Source organism: Ranitomeya variabilis, chromosome 3 (assembly GCF_051348905.1).
Source record: "Ranitomeya variabilis isolate aRanVar5 chromosome 3, aRanVar5.hap1, whole genome shotgun sequence".
Classification (NCBI taxonomy): domain Eukaryota; kingdom Metazoa; phylum Chordata; class Amphibia; order Anura; family Dendrobatidae; genus Ranitomeya; species Ranitomeya variabilis.
In genome coordinates, this window is record NC_135234.1 from 255,526,310 (window position 1) to 255,546,424 (window position 20,115).

General features: G+C 43.1%; 1 protein-coding gene across 2 annotated transcripts in view; it reads right to left on the reverse strand.

Annotated features, from left to right (window-relative positions):
* Positions 1-6,570: 6,570 nt before the first annotated feature.
* The window catches only part of CEPT1 (choline/ethanolamine phosphotransferase 1), a 91,401-nt gene continuing 77,856 nt past the window's right edge, over positions 6,571-20,115 (reverse strand). For both annotated transcript variants that reach the window (XM_077295408.1, XM_077295409.1), the window contains exons 6-9: positions 12,662-12,793; positions 10,651-10,809; positions 9,296-9,421; positions 6,571-8,048 (exon numbers count right to left, since the gene is read on the reverse strand). In XM_077295408.1, coding sequence (XP_077151523.1) covers positions 7,929-8,048; positions 9,296-9,421; positions 10,651-10,809; positions 12,662-12,793 — 537 coding nt within the window. In that variant the 3' untranslated portion in view covers positions 6,571-7,928. The remainder of the gene's footprint in view (positions 8,049-9,295; positions 9,422-10,650; positions 10,810-12,661; positions 12,794-20,115) is intronic.

The window sequence follows — 20,115 nt, forward strand, 5'->3', positions numbered from 1 at the left end:
AAAGGCTACTGGCAGATTCCCCTTAGTCCTGACGCTATTCCCAAGTTGGCATTTGTCACCCCATTCGGCTTATTCCAGTTTCGAGTTATGCCATTCGGGATGAAGAATGCCCCGGCGACCTTCCAGAGGCTTGCTGACCGGCTTCTGGATGGTCTCCAGGACTATGCTTGTGCCTACCTGGATGACATAGCCATCTACAGCGCGACATGGGAAGAGCATCTAAATCTCCTAGAGACAGTATTGGACAGGATCCACAAGGCCGGAATCACCCTGAACCCAAACAAGTGTCACGTGGGCAAAGCAGAGGTTCAGTATTTAGGGAATTGGGTGGGAAGTGGGAAACAGCGACCAGAACCAGCCAAGAATGAGACCATAGCCAAATGGCCTACCCCATGCACTAAAACCCAGGTCATGGAGTTTCTAGAGACAGCGGGGTATTAACAGGAAATTCGTTCCCAATTACAGCAGCGTAGCCAAGCCCCTCACTGATCTGACCCGAAAGAACCAACCCCGCCAGGTAACCTGGACCCGAGAGTGTGAGGAAACCTTCCGCCAAAGGACGCCCTCACCAATACCCCTGTATTGGCCGCACCCGATCCAACTAAACGTTTCCTTGTTCACACAGACGCTTCTGTTTGGATTGGGGGCAGTACTGAGCCAAGTCGGGCCGGACGGCCAAGAACACCCGGTAGCTTACCTGAGTCGGAAACTACTGCCCCGTGAAGTAAGCTATGCGGCCATCGAGAAGGAGTGCCTGGCGGTAGTATGGGCACTCAAAAAGTTGCAACCATATTTGTATGGATGACAGTTTTCCCTCCTAACGGACCATAATCCCCTAGTCTGGCTTAATCGGGTCTCCGGAGACAACGCCAGATTACTGCGGTGGAGTTTAGCCCTACAACCTTTGGACTTCACCATCCACTACAGACCCGGCTAACAAAACGGTAACGCTGATGGACTAAGTCGACAAACGGAACTTGTACCAACCCCATAAACTTCGGTCATCCCCAAACCGATCCGTTAAGGATCAGACCGTGTATGCCGATCGCGTCGCTGAAAAGGGGTGCCGTGTTACAGAACCCCCCAGCAACCAGAATATGTTGTGCAGTTCTATGTATGTATAATAGGTTCCATGTGAGATGCATGTCCCTAATGCATCAGCCCACAGGCTGCACCCCAGGGCAGAGGGGACAAGTTATCCCCCTTCTGACCTCCCCCCCACCTTTGTAATTCCCACAGTAAATATCCGCAGGCTCCGGCCACCTGCGGCTATTGTAATGTATGTCTGGCCTGCCGCTTTTCAATTGGCCTGCCCTCTGTATCTGTGATATATTCTGTGTCCTATGAGTAAAGTGTTGTCACACTGGAAATACGTGGAGAAACAGTGATCTTTTATATGCGCCCATGTAACCAAGCAATTCCAGCCAGCGTCCTTCATTCAGACTCCAGCCAAAGCAGAGTGGACCTCCTGAAACACAGGGTGGTACTGAAAGAGGTACTCCAGCATGGTAGACCCCGTTTCAGTGCCCTTTTTAAAATGTTAATACCCAATACGTATCAAATAAGATTTTGCCAGTCCTGCAGAGGAGACCCTTAACTTTGCTACTGACTTAAGGTCCATCGTCAGGGCGGAGCTTAAAGAATCCCTAAAATTCCTCTCTCAAAAAGGGTTGGATAAAAGATTGAAGGATAGAGAGGCTAGGCATCCCGTGTCAGAGGCTTCTACTAAATCAGATGAAAATCACTACTTCTCAGATTCCTCCTCGCCAGCAGGTCAGGTTTTGTTCCCTTGAAAAAAAATGGATAGGTTAACCCCTTCAAGACCGAGCCCTTTTTCATTTCTGCACTTGTTTTTCGCTCCCCTTCTCAGAGCCATAGTTTTTTTTCCCCTGTAAATATGGCCATTGGAGGCCTTGTTTTTTGCGGGTCAAGTTGTACTTTTGAACAGCACCATTGGTTTTACCATGATGTGTACTCAAAAACGTGAAAAAAATTCCAAGTGCGGTGAAATTGCAAAAAAGTGCAATTCCACAATGTTTTTTGGGATTTTTTTTTTACCATGTTCACCAAATGCAAAAACTGACCAGCCATCATCATTCTCCAGGTCATTGTGAGTTCATAGACACCAAACATGTACAGGTTCTTTTTTATTTAAGTGGTGAAGAAAAAAATCCAAAGTTTGTTTAAAAAAAAATAAATAAAAAATTGTGTCATTTTCCGAGGCCTGTAGCGTCTCAATTTTCTGCGATCTCTGGCTGGTGAGGGCTTGTTTTTTGCTCGCCGAGCTGACGTTTATCGTGATACCATATTGGCGTAGATATGATCTTTTGGTCGCCCATTACTGCATTTTAATGCAATGTTGCAGCGACGAAAAAAAGGTAATTCTGGTATTCTGACTTTTTCTCGTTACGCTATTTAGCGATCTGGTTAATTTTTCTTATTTTGATAGATCAGGCGATTCTGAATGCGGAGATGGCAAAATATGTGTATATTTGATTTTTTTTTTTTATTTTGAATGGGGCAAAAGGGGGGGTGATTGGAAATTTAACATTAAAAAAAAACAAAAACAAAACATTTTTCTGTGACAACTGTCACCCCCCACTGCTACAGGGATGCCGCCTCTCCATCTGTTCCTGGGGCTTTCCATCAGGTTGTTGCTCAGTCTCCATTCTCCTGAAGGGGACAGCTGAACCCAGAAGCGCTTGTCCAGTGGTCATGTTGAACTTCTATAATGGACCTGCGCTTCTGCCTGCACCCTTTCTGATACTACCTGGAAGTTCCAGGTCATGTTGCTCTTGCGTGACGTTGTTAATGGACCTGCGCTTCTGCCTGCACCCTTTCTGATACTACCTGGAAGTTCCAGGTCATGTTGCTCTTGCGTGACGTTGTTCCTGCCCATGCATCATCCAGGCGTGCCTCCGGCTTGCATCATACGGACACGCCTCCGGCACTAAGCAATGAAGCACACCCACAGCAGCGCATCACCTGGCAATGCATTCCAAGGACAACTCCTCAGCCATCATCATCCAGCCACTCCAGGCGTGTGCCTTTGAACGAGCCACGCAAAAGCATGGCGTTCGCCTTCGCCCACGAGAAACTCCCTTTGGACCCTCCATGGTGCTTCCAGGGACCCTCATAAGTCGAGGCAGGGAAGGGATGAGCCGGCTGGTCAGGCCTGGGAAGTAACATCAGTCTTCTGTTTTCAGGTACACCTGCCAAGAGGTTCCCCCATCAAGGACAGGAAACCTACTGATGTGATGGAGAAGTACTGCCCTTTTTAGCCTGTAGTAGGTTTCATGTCCTTGATGGGTGGCTCCCCTTTCATGGTGCTGTCAAGGGTAATCGATAAAACATCAATTCTGGAGCTTACAGGGGTTTTTTTTCACCATAGGTGACAAAATAAATTATAATTATTCTGACAATTCCTTACTTGTCAATACTAAATATGCTAACTTTTCTATTTCACCATTAATGTTAGAGGCTATTGTATAATTATTGCTCTCCTACAAAGCACAGCCGAAGGCAAGGCTTCATAGATGGAAATGCCATTGCATAGGCCTTCACAAGGCTCCTAGCTTCAAAAGTAATCCATTGGCAACTCGCAATCTTGTTGTGTAGGAGGCTAATGGGCTTTGGAGTGATGGCTACCAAGTTGGGGGCTTTATAAATGCCACTGTTAAGCTTGACAGCGTCAGCCACCGCGATGTATGGAGTAGGCACATCTAAGCGCACTCCAGGCAGTGGTGGAAGACGTCCATGTGTATGGAAAGAGTTGTTGAGCAGTTAAAAAAGTAAATCAAGTTTTAGGTAAAAGAGGATTTTTCATTTCAGACTGATGACATCACTAGGATATACTAACACTTTATGGTCAATAATCACGCCTCGCTAATCACAAAGGGTTCGTCTATTCAGTTCTCATATTAGCTGCAACAATGGCGACAGCTGACAAAGTTAAAAGGAGTTTCCCAGGAAGATCTAAATACAGGTCCTTCTCAAAAAATTAGCATATAGTGTTAAATTTCATTATTTACCATAATGTAATGATTACAATTAAACTTTCATATATTATAGATTCATTATCCACCAACTGAAATTTGTCAGGTCTTTTATTGTTTTAATACTGATGATTTTGGCATACAACTCCTGATAACCCAAAAAACCTGTCTCAATAAATTAGCATATCAAGAAAAGGTTCTCTAAACGACCTATTACCCTAATCTTCTGAATCAAATAATTAACTCTAAACACATGCAAAAGATACTTGAGGCTTTTAAAAACTCCCTGCCTGGTTCATTACTCAAAACCCCCATCATGGGTAAGACTAGCGACCTGACAGATGTCAAGAAGGCCATCATTGACACCCTCAAGCAAGAGGGTAAGACCCAGAAAGAAATTTCTCAACAAATAGGCTGTTCCCAGAGTGCTGTATCAAGGCACCTCAATGGTAAGTCTGTTGGAAGGAAACAATGTGGCAGAAAACGCTGTACAATGAGAAGAGGTGACCGGACCCTGAGGAAGATTGTGGAGAAGGACCGATTCCAGACCTTGGGGAACCTGAAGAAGCAGTGGACTGAGTCTGGTGTGGAAACATCCAGAGCCACCGTGCACAGGCGTGTGCAGGAAATGGGCTACAGGTGCCGCATTCCCCAGGTAAAGCCACTTTTGAACCATAAACAGCGGCAGAAGCGCCTGACCTGGGCTACAGAGAAGCAGCACTGGACTGTTGCTAAGTGGTCCCAAGTACTTTTTTCTGATGAAAGCAAATTTTGCATGTCATTCAGAAATCAAGGTGCCAGAGTCTGGAGGAAGACTGGGGAGAAGGAAATGCCTGAAGTCCAGTGTCAAGTACCCACAGTCAGTGATGGTGTGGGGTGCCATGTCAGCTGCTGGTGTTGGTCCACTGTGTTTCATCAACGGCAGGGTCAATGCAGCTAGCTATCAGGAGATTTTGGAGCACTTCATGCTTCCATCGGCTGAAATGCTTTATGGAGATGAAGATTTCATTTTTCAGCACGACCTGGCACCTGCTCACAGTGCCAAAACCACTGGTAAATGGTTTACTGACCATGGTATTACTGTGCTCAATTGGCCTGCCAACTCTCCTGACCTGAACCCCATAGAGAATCTGTGGGATATTGTGAAGAGAAAGTTGAGAGACGCAAGACCCAACACTCTGGATGAGCTTAAGGCCGCTATTGAAGCATCCTGGGCCTCCATAACATCTCAGCAGTGTCACAGGCTGATTGCCTCCATGCCACGCCGCATTGAAGCAGTCATTTCTGCCAAAGGATTCCCGACCAAGTATTGAGTGCATAACTGAACATTATTATTTGATGGTTTTTTTGTTTGTTATTAAAAAACACTTTTATTTGATTGGCCGGGTGAAATATGCTAATTTATTGAGACAGGTTTTTTGGGTTATCAGGAGTTGTATGCCAAAATCATCAGTATTAAAACAATAAAAGACCTGACAAATTTCAGTTGGTGGATAATGAATCTATAATATATGAAAGTTTAATTGTAATCATTACATTATGGTAAATAATGAAATTTAACACTATATGCTAATTTTTTGAGAAGGACCTGTACATCTATAATGGCTCAGATAACCGTAAAATTACAAAAAATGTTATATACTAGCTCATATACAATAACTTGGTAATAACCATGCTAGTTTTCAAATGGGTTTTATTTTTTTTTTATTTGGCAGTTAGTCAATCTATAAAGAAAATGAAAATACAGTAAAAATAAAACTTCATGATTTGAAAATGTACAAGAAACTTTAAGAAGCAGCGTGTATTATGTAGATGGGATATTGAAGTCAATAAAGAGAATTTGCACTTATTGTTAAAGAAAATGCAATAAAAGAAAGCAAAAAACATACCACACTCCAATGTATAAAGCTTCAGCTTTGTTAAGTGCTCCTGGAATTAAATAATTACATTGCCCCCAAAATGTTATCTGCAATAACCTTGGAAAAATGCATGAAGAGTTTCCTGAGGGAACATGTGTTATGTTATGAATAGTCTGTAAACCATCATTCTATGGCAAGTGGCCTGGAATCAGAATAAAAATCTGTAAAGCGGTTGTCTTAGAAATTACATTTATATTCCAAATTCCATAAAAGATGAACGTAGGGAGCAGCACAGGCAGGAGTGCCTCTCCTATCAATATGAGAGGAAGGGAAATTCTGGGAGAGATGTGGGTTACAGAGGTGCGACCCACACTCACTAAATAATCATATTTCATTAAAGGGGTTATGCCACAAACAATATATAAAAAAAGTGATCATGATATTGTAAGGTTTTATACTTTGAAAGTTGCAGCCATGTTTTAATATGATACCATCATTCTGATCTGGGAGAAATGGAGAATTTATAGTGTAACAAAGTATTATTCTATACTCTTTAGTCTGGACAATAAGCCCGGGGCTCCGACTTCTAGGGATCAGGGTTGCAATAGAGTTATCTGACCGTAGTTAAGCGAGGAAAAAAAAAAATAGGAAAATAGCTGTTTGAATTGTTTTTTCCCTACATAACAATAGACCGGTCTAGTTAGTGAATGCCAGCATTATTTTTTTTAAAGAAGGTTCCAGGGGTAATCACTTTGTTCAATTATGAAATCTGTTTGTGTATACATATGTTTTTTTTATATGCTACCATATTGTTAATGCCATGTTGTCACATATAAGCAAATATAGTTTGCACAACAGGTTGGGTCTTCTCTTTAGATTGTCAGGCTCAATATATTTGATGGGAAATGTATGCTTGGATTTGTTATTAAAGGGTTGTATGGTATGGTTTTTTTTGTTTTTTTTTTAAATTGCCATGAGCTCAAAATATATCAAAATACTAAGAGAAACATTACTATTTTTATTCAGTCCCCCACTGCTGTTGCTCTAGTATTCCCTGCCAGTTCGGCATAAATGACGTCCATCATCCACTACGACCATTTCAGCCAATCACTCGAGTCAGCAGGGTCATAAACGTGCCAAACATTACTGCCTAAGCCATGACTGGCTGCAGTGGTCAGGTAAGTGATGAATGAAACATCTCTGCAGGACTAAAGAGGACCAACCAGAGTAGTGGTGATTGAATATGTGAATAATGTTTTTTTTTTTTAATACATTTTGTTTTTTTAGCCTACATTTCAAAAATACCAGACAAGCCCTTTAAGCTCTCCCTCAGTGCAGCCATTTCATTAGCAGAATATATAAACGGTCACTTTGTTCTTAACAGCACAAATAAATGTATGAGAACTTCTATGATTCATTGATATGTGCATTTAATAACTTATAAAAAGGCAAATTCTATCCTAAATTGAGTTATGATTTTTTTTTTCCAGGTGATGGGTTTGGCTAGAATATTTTCTCCGATTCATGCCATTACCAAATTATCAGCCACATGTGACTATAAGCTCCACTGGCCAAAAATTGTTCTGATAAGACTGCAGGGAAAAAAAATCCTCGACTCTTTGGGGAAACACAGCCTTTTCACTATACAACTCGCCCCTCGGGATGATAAAGTAACTGCAGACCTGTGTAAAACCACAGACCGTTGTGCCACATTAGTAACCCTCTGCTCCGCTACAAGTATACTTGCCAGGTTAGAAAGACTTTGCTTTTCCCTCTCATCCTATTTTACTTTTGGATGGAGTTACACTTTATAAACCAAGGTTTGATATTTGTTTCATTTAAAATACTGGATATTAAAATTTTTCTAATAGCCAAAAGTTAGTCAATTTTATCACGCCTGAATACTTTCATAATTCTTATATAGCTACGGCAACATCATTTCAAGCATAGGAAACAATAAATCGGAATTTGGCGAGTTACAGTTTGTATTTCTAAAATGCTGAAAATCTATATTGGATTTGTAAACTCTTCTCCTTGTGAAACATGCATTTTTGAAAGTAAAAGTTTAGGACACTTAGTGGTGATTAGAATGTGCAGCATGTGTCTTTATTCTGAAGACTTCAATGTGAAGATGAGAGGCTATTTGATTGCAGATGCTTACACTGTAACGGACTAAGTCAACCATCGACAGAACCTGAAAGAGAGAAATACAACTGCATTAGTGGGTCTTATCTTGGTGCATTACTGTTGTCCAATACCTAAAATGTCACTTTTGTAATCTGCTTCATTATAAAATACACAACACTTCTCCCAATTCCCCAGCCTGGAACAGGACATCATCAGGGACAGTGCTGCTTACTAGTTTATTTCATAACCAAACTTTGAAGATGTCTTGAATCCATGGAGCTGATAAGAGTCGTGTGAGAAGTAACCGATGTGTTGGCTGATGCAGCAGGGTGTGCGCCTATAATGTACAACTAACATCTGCTTTTCTTTTTTTTTTTTTTTTTTAATCAGTCATGGAATGCTATTTTATGATCTCAGTACAGTAAAAAGACGTATTGGTAGTCATTAGGTGGGAAAAGCGCTTAAAGGGAACCTATCACCCCGTTTTTTTCGGTATGAGATAAAAATACTGTTAAATATGGCCTGAGCTGTGCATTACAATAGTGTAGTTTGTGGACCCCGATTCCCCACCTATGCTGCCGAAATACGTTACCAAAGTAGTCATTTTCGCCTGTCAATCAGGCTGGTCAGGTCGGATGGGCGTGGCTTCTTCCCCCAGATATTGCGTAGTTTTCCGTTGGTGGCGTAGTGGTGTGCGCATGTCCAAGGTCCCCAATCCTGCACGGGGGGGTGAAAATAGCAGCAATGTCCGTTATTCCATTGGTGGTCGGTGGGCGCGGCCATCTTCCTTTGGCCGCGCGTGCGCAGAAGCGGCGCTCTGCTGGCCGCGGCTTCAGGAAAATGGCCGCCGCGATCTCCATCTGCGCACGCGCGGCATCCCGCGGCCATTTTCCTGAAGCCGCGGCCAGCAGAGCGCCGCTTCTGCGCACGCGCGGCCAAAGGAAGATGGCCGCGCCCACCGACCACCAATGGAATAACGGACATCGCTGCTATTTTCACCCCCCCATGCAGGATTGGGGACCTTGGACATGCGCACACCACTACGCCACCAACGGAAAACTACGCAATATCTGGGGGAAGAAGCCACGCCCATCCGACCTGACCAGCCTGATTGACAGGCGAAAATGACTACTTTGGTAACGTATTTCGGCAGCATAGGTGGGGAATCGGGGTCCACAAACTACACTATTGTAATGCACAGCTCAGGCCCTATTTAACAGTATTTTTATCTAATACCGAAAAAAACGGGGTGATAGGTTCCCTTTAAGAAACAAGCTACACAGGCAAACAAAAGAAGCAGTAATGGAAGCTTACCAGTGCAATCCACAGGACTAAATATTCATCAATGAAACTGTTAAAATACTGATTGAAAAACAAAAGGGCAGGTCCAATAAAAGCTGTATCTTGCAAATGCATTTCACTTTTCGTCATATGAGCAACCTATCACAAAAACATGGAAACAATGGAATTTATTCCGCATTCAATTCTGCAATATAACAATACATCTACTTATAACTAGGGATAAGTCCGTATCAGAATCGCTATAGCACATACCGAATAGCTGCACTGGGAACCCGGATGGCTCCCGATAATCAGCTGTCCGGCTCCGCAGCGGCATGTGTTGCGGCTGTGTGATAGTAACACACCATGCATGGAGACCCCAACACGCAGGCCATCCCAACATGCAGCTATTGGGTAAGCGCTTATAGCTATTCGGATAAGGACTTAACCGAAGGTACTCGCTTATCCCTACTTATAACCAATCCTGATAGGCATATACCAACACTAGAAACTATAAAATGAGTTGTCCAAGAATCTAATGTTGATGACATATCCATTAATATCAGATCAAAAGGAGTGCAACATTCAGCCCATAATAATCCCCTATTGTGTCCCTCTACATAACATCTCACCACAGTGCCTTTCTTTATAATATCCCCTCCACAAAATCACCCTCCCCACACACAATGCCCCACTGCATATATACCCCACAACATCCCATTCCATAATATACCCCCCCGACATTGAGCATCTCCATAATATCCCCCTTTCCCAACATTGCCCTTCTCCATAATGTCACCCCCCACCGACACTGCCCCTCTCCAAACTGCTTATTTCTATAGTATTCCCCCTATACCGCATCCCTACAAAAAAGTCCCTCCACCCCATTGCCCCTTGCTATAATGTCGCGCCTTTCACAATTCCTCCCCCACTATATTGCGCCTTGGCAGTAACCCCAATCCTCACCGTGCCCCCATCTAAAATGCCAGCAATGTGATGACCTCATCACACCACTGCAATTCGGGGAGGGGGCTGACAGGCACTCTTCTGTCCCAGATCCGACAAATACATTTTAATATAGGAACGAGGGAGCAGCATCTCCTGGGCCACTCCGCTCTGCGGGCCGGAGCAAACCCATTGGCAAGCTGAATGTTTGCAGGTCTGGTGTAGACAGAGGGAGTATGTCATCCATACAGTGGAGACTTTCTAGTAACTACAAGATCACATCATTTATCCATTGGCCCCCACGAGCCAACCAAATTCTACCCTCCTAGCTCCTCTGTATGTCCTCGGCAGAACATATACATGCCCGACTACAACAGCACAAATAAGGGCAGAGCTGTCAATATGCTGACTTCATTCACAGAAAATAAAAACAAAATTCTTACCACTAATTTATTTGTTACTTTGGCAGAAACACATCCAAATGCAAGAATATAAAGGCATGGGTGCTTTTCAAACAGCTGTACAGCAGATTTCTTGTATATCATAGTAGCCAGAACAATCACGCTTCCAATATGTAACATAGGAGATAATACACTGGTTCCCTAAAATAGAAGCGGAAAAATACCAAGTTAGACTGTGACACTGCATAGAATTCTTCAAAAGGCTAAGCACCGTCATGTCTATATCAGAATTTGTAAAGTGGTTATCTGGTGAAAATTACTTCATGGATTGTGGGGTCCGACTGCAGGGACCTGAAATGATTTGCAGAGTAGGGCACTTTCTCCCGACCGACGCTTCAATCACTCTCTATAAGGCTGCAAGAAAATCCAGAACAACACTACAGTGAATGAATAGTGGCGCTCTGCTGCTGCATTCCAAGGGTATGTACACCGGATGGGTTTTTCAGACAGGCAAACCCGCTAAGTGTTCCAAAATGAAAAAAACTTTCAGGAAACACTGGATTCTTTTTCTCTATAGCTCTTATTAGCAGCTGGGTTTTCTGAGAGCTTTTTTCATAGTTTGGACTGCAGACTTTTTTTTGTATTGTTTTTGGTTGTCTTTTTTACTGCCGTTTTCCAGACATTTTTCTCAACTTCATTTAACAATGTGAAATCAATCTTGCTTACCCCAAAACCCAAGACTGAAGTGATGGGTAAGCAATAGTGAACACTTGAGATATATTTAAATAAAATAGCATATATAGTATCTGCCTCCTAAGGGAAGTGGGTAATAAACTATCTATCCCACTATAATATTTATATTGGGGTAGAAGCTATAGTGCAAGTGCATTAGAAATAAACTAAGAGATTCCTCTAATATCTGCCAGTGGCTAATAAAGTGTCAATGCATTTGGAGAAATAGCTTGCTGAACAAGATGATATGGGTGAGAGCTTTACCTGTGATAGGAGTTAGTGCAGGGCAGTGGCCAGGGCTGTAAGACTTCCCTCTACCCTAACGCGCGTTTCAAACACATCTGTATCATGAGGTTTCTGTCCCCCACTGGACCAACAGGTTAGGCTATAGGTTGCACTTCATGGACTTTGATACTTTTTAAGGTTTACAGGAGATCTAACTATGATCCATTACAGAATAGACTCAGAGGCAGGTGCTGGAGAGCCTTCATTTTGTCTTTGCTGCACTTCTTCCACCTCCATCGACACCTTCAGTAGGCAAGTCAGTCACAGATGTAGTGCAGGTAAACCACTAGAGCGGGATCGCTGCCTCGCTGAGTTTAGGGGAGAGCGCCATTTTATTTCATTGGTGTCACAGCAGCATAGTCCTCTCTCCTAAACTGATGTGTCAAGTCATGTCTAGTCAGGACCATGGAAATATATAAAAGCAGCTCTGGAAACAATCATCACAATGCAGGAGCTCATCCGGAGTTGTATCGGGCCAAGCATCTTTTCACAAATTTGGTCAGGTCACATTTAACCTTTGCCAAGCTTAGAATACACATCTATGAATTATGTTTAGGGTACGTGCATGCAGAATATTCCCACTACAAACTTTCTGTCATGGAAATTGGGTAGTTCAGTGAAATCTGCTGAAACAACTGCAGATTAAACTCTGCACAGCCGTCAATTTATATGCGGATATTCTCGATACATTGTTTATGAGCATTGTAAAAATCTCCAGCCATGCGGCTACTCTAGGATGCATGGCGGCTGCCTTGGTGTGGGCTTTTGAGGTCGGCGAGCTGACCTAGCTGGACTCTTGGGATCAGTTTTGGCGTTCGGTGAAGCTTGTGCAGTGGGATCTGGTGGGGGATATCCAATATGAATAATTTATGTAAGCCTTATGTCATGTTCTGATTTTTTCATGTTTCTCTGCTGTTGGCGTTTGCGTGAGATAATACTGTTTCTACAGAGGACATTTCTGGCTATATTTCGCCATGATCCATGGAAAAAAAAACAAAAAAAACTTTGAATCTAAAAATTTACAGTGTGTACTTACAGCTATGGTTGATCCATTTTTTCCTACTCCACCTGTGAAGATAACTCGAAAGTAATTGATTGAGGAAAATATGGTGCCAGCAACAGTGCAGAACGCAGGAACAAGTTTTGTTTGTACATTCAAGACGGGGACCTTTGAGATAAAAAAAAACAGAATAATCAACATGGGACTTAGTATGATTTTCAATATCCACAAGGCTTATAGCAACCTGGCTCCATATGAAGCAAACACACTAGACATGGCATAAAGATTCCTTATTGCAGAAGCTTTTCCAGGAGCCCATGCGCTGAATCCAGGCTGTTTCATAGTGCACCATTCATTTATAAATACAGAGCGTAAAGTATTACAGCTGCAAGGGCTGAAATTGGACACGCAAGAGACCATCCACACAAGGTACTAGCGAATTTCAGTTGATGCAATTCCTTAAAGAGGTTGCAAAGTCATCATTATTTTAAAAAATATGTTGGGTCCATCACACAATCATTATTTTATTTCTCTGTAAAAACCATGTAAAAAAAAATTCTTGTTTGCAATAATTTTAAAAATTGCTCCACTGTCTAGATCTATGGCTGCTATGTAGCAGTTATGGCACCCCTGTTGATCTCCAATTGTCAGAACGTCCCATTCCGGTGCTGGAGGTCACACATGCTCAGTAGATCTGTCACACAACCTAGATTCTCCTGTACATGGGCGAGTGAATTCTGCGGATGTACTATATACAGGTCCTTCTCAAAAAATTAGCATATTGTGTTAAATTTCATTATTTACCATAATGTAATGATTACAATTAAACTTTCATATATTATAGATTCATTATCCACCAACTGAAAATTGTCAGGTCTTTTATTGTTTTAATACTGATGATTTTGGCATACAACTCCTGATAACCCAAAAAACCTGTCTCAATAAATTAGCATATCAAGAAAAGGTTCTCTAAACGACCTATTACCCTAATCTTCTGAATCAAATAATTAACTCTAAACACATGCAAAAGATACCTGAGGCTTTTAAAAACTCCCTGCCTGGTTCATTACTCAAAACCCCCATCATGGGTAAGACTAGCGACCTGACAGATGTCAAGAAGGCCATCATTGACACCCTCAAGCAAGAGGGTAAGACCCAGAAAGAAATTTCTCAACAAATAGGCTGTTCCCAGAGTGCTGTATCAAGGCACCTCAATGGTAAGTCTGTTGGAAGGAAACAATGTGGCAGAAAACGCTGTACAACGAGAAGAGGTGACCGGACCCTGAGGAAGATTGTGGAGAAGGACCGATTCCAGACCTTGGGGAACCTGAGGAAGCAGTGGACTGAGTCTGGCGTGTGCAGGAAATGGGCTACAGGTGCCGCATTCCCCAGGTAAAGCCACTTTTGAACCATAAACAGCGGCAGAAGCGCCTGACCTGGGCTACAGAGAAGCAGCACTGGACTGTTGCTAAGTGGTCCCAAGTACTTTTTTCTGATGAAAGCAAATTTTGCATGTCATTCGGAAATCAAGGTGCCAGAGTCTGGAGGAAGACTGGGGAGAAGGAAATGCCAAAATGCCTGAAGTCCAGTGTCAAGTACCCACAGTCAGTGATGGTGTGGGGTGCCATGTCAGCTGCTGGTGTTGGTCCACTGTGTTTCATCAAGGGCAGAGTCAATGCAGCTAGCTATCAGGAGATTTTGGAGCACTTCATGCTTCCATCGGCTGAAATGCTTTATGGAGATGAAGATTTCATTTTTCAGCACGACCTGGCACCTGCTCACAGTGCCAAAACCACTGGTAAATGGTTTACTGACCATGGTATTACTGTGCTCAATTGGCCTGCCAACTCTCCTGACCTGAACCCCATAGAGAATCTGTGGGATACTGTGAAGAGAAAGTTGAGAGACGCAAGACCCAACACTCTGGATGAGCTTAAGGCCGCTATTGAAGCATCCTGGGCCTCCATAACATCTCAGCAGTGTCACAGGCTGATTGCCTCCATGCCACGCCGCATTGAAGCAGTCATTTCTGCCAAAGGATTCCCGACCAAGTATTGAGTGCATAACTGAACATTATTATTTGATGGTTTTTTTGTTTGGTATTAAAAACGCTTTTATTTGATTGGTCGGGTGAAATATGCTAATTTATTGAGACAGGTTTTTTGGGTTATCAGGAGTTGTATGCCAAAATCATCAGTATTAAAACAATAAAAGACCTGACAAATTTCAGTTGGTGGATAATGAATCTATAATATATGAAAGTTTAATTGTAATCATTACATTATGGTAAATAATGAAATTTAACACTATATGCTAATTTTTTGAGAAGGACCTGTACAAAAAAGGTAAGAATTGACTTATTCTCGCCCAATACTGGACACATTACTTAGCCATTCTGAAAGGGAGTGAAAAAACAAACAGTGGGGATGCCATAATAAGTATGTAACAGCAATAGCTGGCAAGCATAGCTTCTACATGAAAAGAAGGAAGATCTTTCATTTCAGTGCATTGTTTCGATGGAAGACAAGTATTCTATGCTGCAATCTTGAATTATAAGGCCAATAAGATAAATATTTAAAGATAAGAGAATCACCGTCATCTTAAAGGGGTTCTCTCATCACCCTGTTTTAGTGAGTTTGGACCAGGAGCATGTGTTGACAGTGAACCTGAATGGTGCCGCCTTCCAGTGACATAAGCAGAGGCAGCTACACCTTTGCATTGGAGCAGGGCAGTGGCACTAATGCTGGCCAAAACATGAGCCAACAGTGTGCGCCAGCCAGCTTCTGAGCAGCGCTTACAAGCGCTATGGAAAGAGCTTGTAAGAGCAATTCACATTCAGTTACTGTTCATTAGAACAGATAGGATTTTGAACAAGAGATTTGAAACATTAATTGTTTCTAGAAGCTTTTTGCAATTCTATCCTTTCAAATTGACGAGAATAAGCCTTTTAAAGTTTAGAGGCACAATACCAACAATAGGAATTAAAATAAACATTTCATGTACTGACAACTCAATAAATGGATTTAAAATGATTTGGTAAAAGGATACATTCCACCACTAGCCAAACATACTTGTACACGTTTTACTGGGATTCTAAATCTACCTGGAATATGAATAACACCTGTCAACTAGTCCTGTTAAGCGGACTTTTTTTTATTTTTAAGTTGCCTGTTTCAAGGGGTTTTCTAAGATCAAAATGTTTTTCCAAAATAAACCCTTTAAGATTTTTATAGTTTATTTAGAATGAAGGGAAGTCAATGACATGCCATTTCAGGACGGAGTAATAATCTGTGCAGAACATAGGTGTACAAATCCAGCACACAGTAAGCTGGATCCATTCCAGATCCCCAGAGAGGGCACACCATGAAATGTAGCGGTAGTTTACCAAGAAATACAATTAACTGCATTCATGGGATTACAACAATGGCAAAAGGAAAGAATAATGGCAGGAATTTCATTGTAATGATTGATGTGACATGTTTATTAACAATAAGTTATTGCAATTTTTAAGGTGTCTGAGTGGATTACTGAGTAAATGTCTAACAGGTCTTTATTGAGGGTAAGCCAAATGAGAAAAGGTATTTCTAAAGGGAGTTGTGTCTCAACAATACGAATAATTAGCTCATGTACAGTATATATCTCATACACACACATATATTGATGTAGAATATAGATGACTGGGCACAACACCATTTATTGCGGCATAGATGTTATACGCCATTATGGAATGCATGAATGCAGCTTTTAACAATATTTGATTATTCTTTTTTAGAAACTATTTTTCATCATTGTGAATACTACTTGACATTTTTACATCATATGGATGTTGTCCTTCCTTGATCCTGAAAAGGGTTGTAAATTTGATGGAGGTGTACCTTCACACCTTAAAAGGGGTTGTCCACTATTTTCAATTAACCCCCCAATGTATCCCCCCGGGGCCCCTGATGAATTGTGTAATTACCTTGCGTTGCCGTTTTTGCCTGTGAGCGGCGCTATTCCGGCGGCTGAGTCCGGGTCACGTGACCCCCAGGCTGCAGCCGCCGCTTAATTCCGCCGACGTCACGTCAATTTCCAGACTCTAGAAATTGACAGGACTTCAGTAGCAGGCGTGAGCCAGCCTCACAGTCAGCAGTCACTCATCAAGAGTGACTGTGCTGTGGGCGGGGCTGGTGGCTGCAGGCCTGTGCTGGAGGCGGGCAGGGCTAGGCAGGGATTTTTTGTGCGGGCGCCGGCGCTGTGCGGTCCGGCACCGGTGCTCTGCGGTCCGGCGCCGTGCGGTCCGGTGCTGTGCTGTGCGGTCCGGCGCTGTGCGGTCCGGCGCCGGCACTGTGGGGTCCGGCGCTGTGCGGTATGTGTGCTGGGGGGGGTGGTCTTTGGGGTGTGTGTGTGTGTGCGTGCGTGCGTGTCTCTCTGTGTGCAGGCATCGTCCGATGGGACTACAAGTCCCATCGGGCTCTGTCTGCTACAGTGACAGTGAGTGACACATTAGCCAATGATGGGACAGTAGTAGTCCCATCATCCGGCTAATGTGTTGAATGTAAAAAAATAAATAAATAAATACACATATACAGTACGTACAGGGTGGAGCGCGGTAATTTGCTTTTTTGCACTGCATGCTGTGGCGGCACTGTCGGTCGAAGAGAGGGGAGAGTGGGTGTGGCTTACAGTGGCTGATGGGAGATTTGTATTCCTCCGCCTTTCAGTTGCCATCATGCAGTGGACACGTGAGGAGAGGTAATTTTGTGTTGAAGCGTATTTTTCAAATGCCCACTCGATCATTGCAGTGCAGCGTGCTTTTCGTTTACAATTCGCTGTTCCTCCACGCGGACGTGTTCCTGGACGGCAATCAATTGTAAATTGGGTGAATGCATTCAGAACAGCAGGGAATGTGTCATGTGTACGAAGGGGACCTGAGAGAAGGATTACAACACCACAAAACATCGAGAGAGTTAGAGCAGCAGTACTGCAATCTCCGAAACGCTCTGCTCGGAAGCAATCATTTGCTCTTGGCATTTCAAGACGTTCTCTCCACCGGATTCTTCATGATGAACTGAATTTTCACCCGTATAAAATGTGCGTGGTCCAACAATTGTCAGCACAGGACTATTTGACACGGCGGACCTCTTGTGAAGACATGTTAGCAAACGATACCCCGTGACGCAATTGTGTTTTTTTCCTGATGAGGCACATTTTCACCTCAGTGGGTGTGTAAACAAACAAAATATGCGTTACTGGAGTGAAACAAACCCCAGAGAAGTTCACGAGAGACCTCTGCATTCGGACCGCGTCACTGTGTGGTGCGCCATATCACGAGTAGGCATCATTGGTCTTTACTTTTTTCAGGAAAACGGTCGTGCCATAACTGTGAACTCCGAACGGTACTTGTCTATGATACAGGATTATTTTCAGCCGGCTCTTGAGGCAATGGAACTAGAGGATACATGGTTCCAACAGGATGGTGCCACTGCACACACAGCGAGGGTTACCATGAATTGTTTGAGGCAAATGTTTCCTGGATGGCTTATCTCTTTGAGGGGAGATGTGAACTGGCCAGCACGCTCACCAGATATAGCCCCATGCGATTTTTTCCTTTGGGGTTACCTGAAGTCTAAGGTGTATATCAACCGTCCCAACACCTTGGAAGACCTAAGGAACAATATTGGAGCTGAAATTGGCAGAATACCAGTGGACATGCTTGTTAGAGTTCATGAAAACTTCAGAAAACGTATGCAGCAGTGTGTGGATAGCGAAGGTCGACATTTGTCAGATACACTATTTAAAACCATGTAATTTAAAAATTCCATTACTGTTCAGTATAATTAAAATATAAAATAAATTTTTCAAATGATCATAATTTTTTTATTTCATTCCCAAATCAGCAAATTACCGCGCTCCACCCTGTACATACATACATACAACACACACCATGCGACATGCGCCATGCGACATGCGCCATGCGACGACATGCACCATGTGACAACATGCAACATGCACCATGCGACGACATGCACCATGCGACAACATGCGGCATGCAACATACAGTGCCTACAAGTAGTATTCAACCCCCTGCAGATTTAGCAGGTTTACACATTTGGAATTAACTTGGCATTGTGACATTTGGACTGTAGATCAGCCTGGAAGTGTGAAATGCACTGCAGCAAAAAATAATGTTATTTCTTTGTTTATTTTTTTTTTAAATTGTGAAAAGTTTTTTCAGACGGTCATTTATTATTCAGCCCCTCAACCCACCATAATTCTGTTTGGTTTCCCTAAAGTATTAAGAGGTAGTTCAGGCACAAAGAACAATGAGCTTCACATGTTTGGATTAATTATCTCTTTTTCCAGCCTTTTCTGACTATTTAAGACCCTCCCCAAACTTGTGAACAGCACTCATACATGGTCAACATGGGAAAGACAAAGGAGCATTACAAGGCCATCAGAGACAAGATCGTGGAGGGTCACAAGGCTGGCAAGGGGTACAAAACCCTTTCCAAGGAGTTGGGCCTACCTGTCTCCACTGTTGGAAGCATCATCCGGAAGTGGAAGGCTTATGGAACTACTGTTAGCCTTCCACGGCCTGGACAGCCTTTGAAAGTTCCCTCCCGTGCCGAGGCCAGGCTTGTCCGAAGAGTCAAGGCTAACCCAAGGACAACAAGGAAGGAGCTCCGGGAAGATCTCATGGCAGTGGGGACATTGGTTTCAGTTAATACCATAAGTAACGTACTCCACCGCAATGGTCTCCGTTCCAGACGAGCCCGTAAGGTACCTTTACTTTCAAAGCGTCATGTCAAGGCTCATCTACAGTTTGCTCATGATCACTTGGAGGACTCTGAGACTGACTGGTTCAAGGTTCTCTGGTCTGATGAGACCAAGATCGAGATCTTTGGTGCCAACCACACACGTGACGTTTGGAGACTGGATGGCACTGCATACGACCCCAAGAATACCATCCCTACAGTCAAGCATGGTGGTGGCAGCATCATGCTGTGGGGCTGTTTCTCAGCCAAGGGGCCTGGCCATCTGGTCCGCATCCATGGGAAGATGGATAGCACGGCCTACCTGGAGATTTTGGCCAAGAACCTCCGCTCCTCCATCAAGGATCTTAAGATGGGTCGTCATTTCATCTTCCAACAAGACAACGACCCAAAGCACACAGCCAAGAAAACCAAGGCCTGGTTCAAGAGGCAAAAAATCAAGGTGTTGCAGTGGCCTAGTCAGTCTCCTGACCTTAACCCAATTGAAAACTTGTGGAAGGAGCTCAAGATTAAAGTCCACATGAGACACCCAAAGAACCTAGATAACTTGGAGAAGATCTGCATGGAGGAGTGGGCCAAGATAACTCCAGAGACCTGTGCCGGCCTGATCAGGTCTTATAAAAGACGATTATTAGCTGTAATTGCAAACAAAGGTTATTCCACAAAATTGACCCACACTTTTATGTTTAAAATTTATAAAAATTTAACTGAGCAACAAAACTTTTTGGTTTGTAA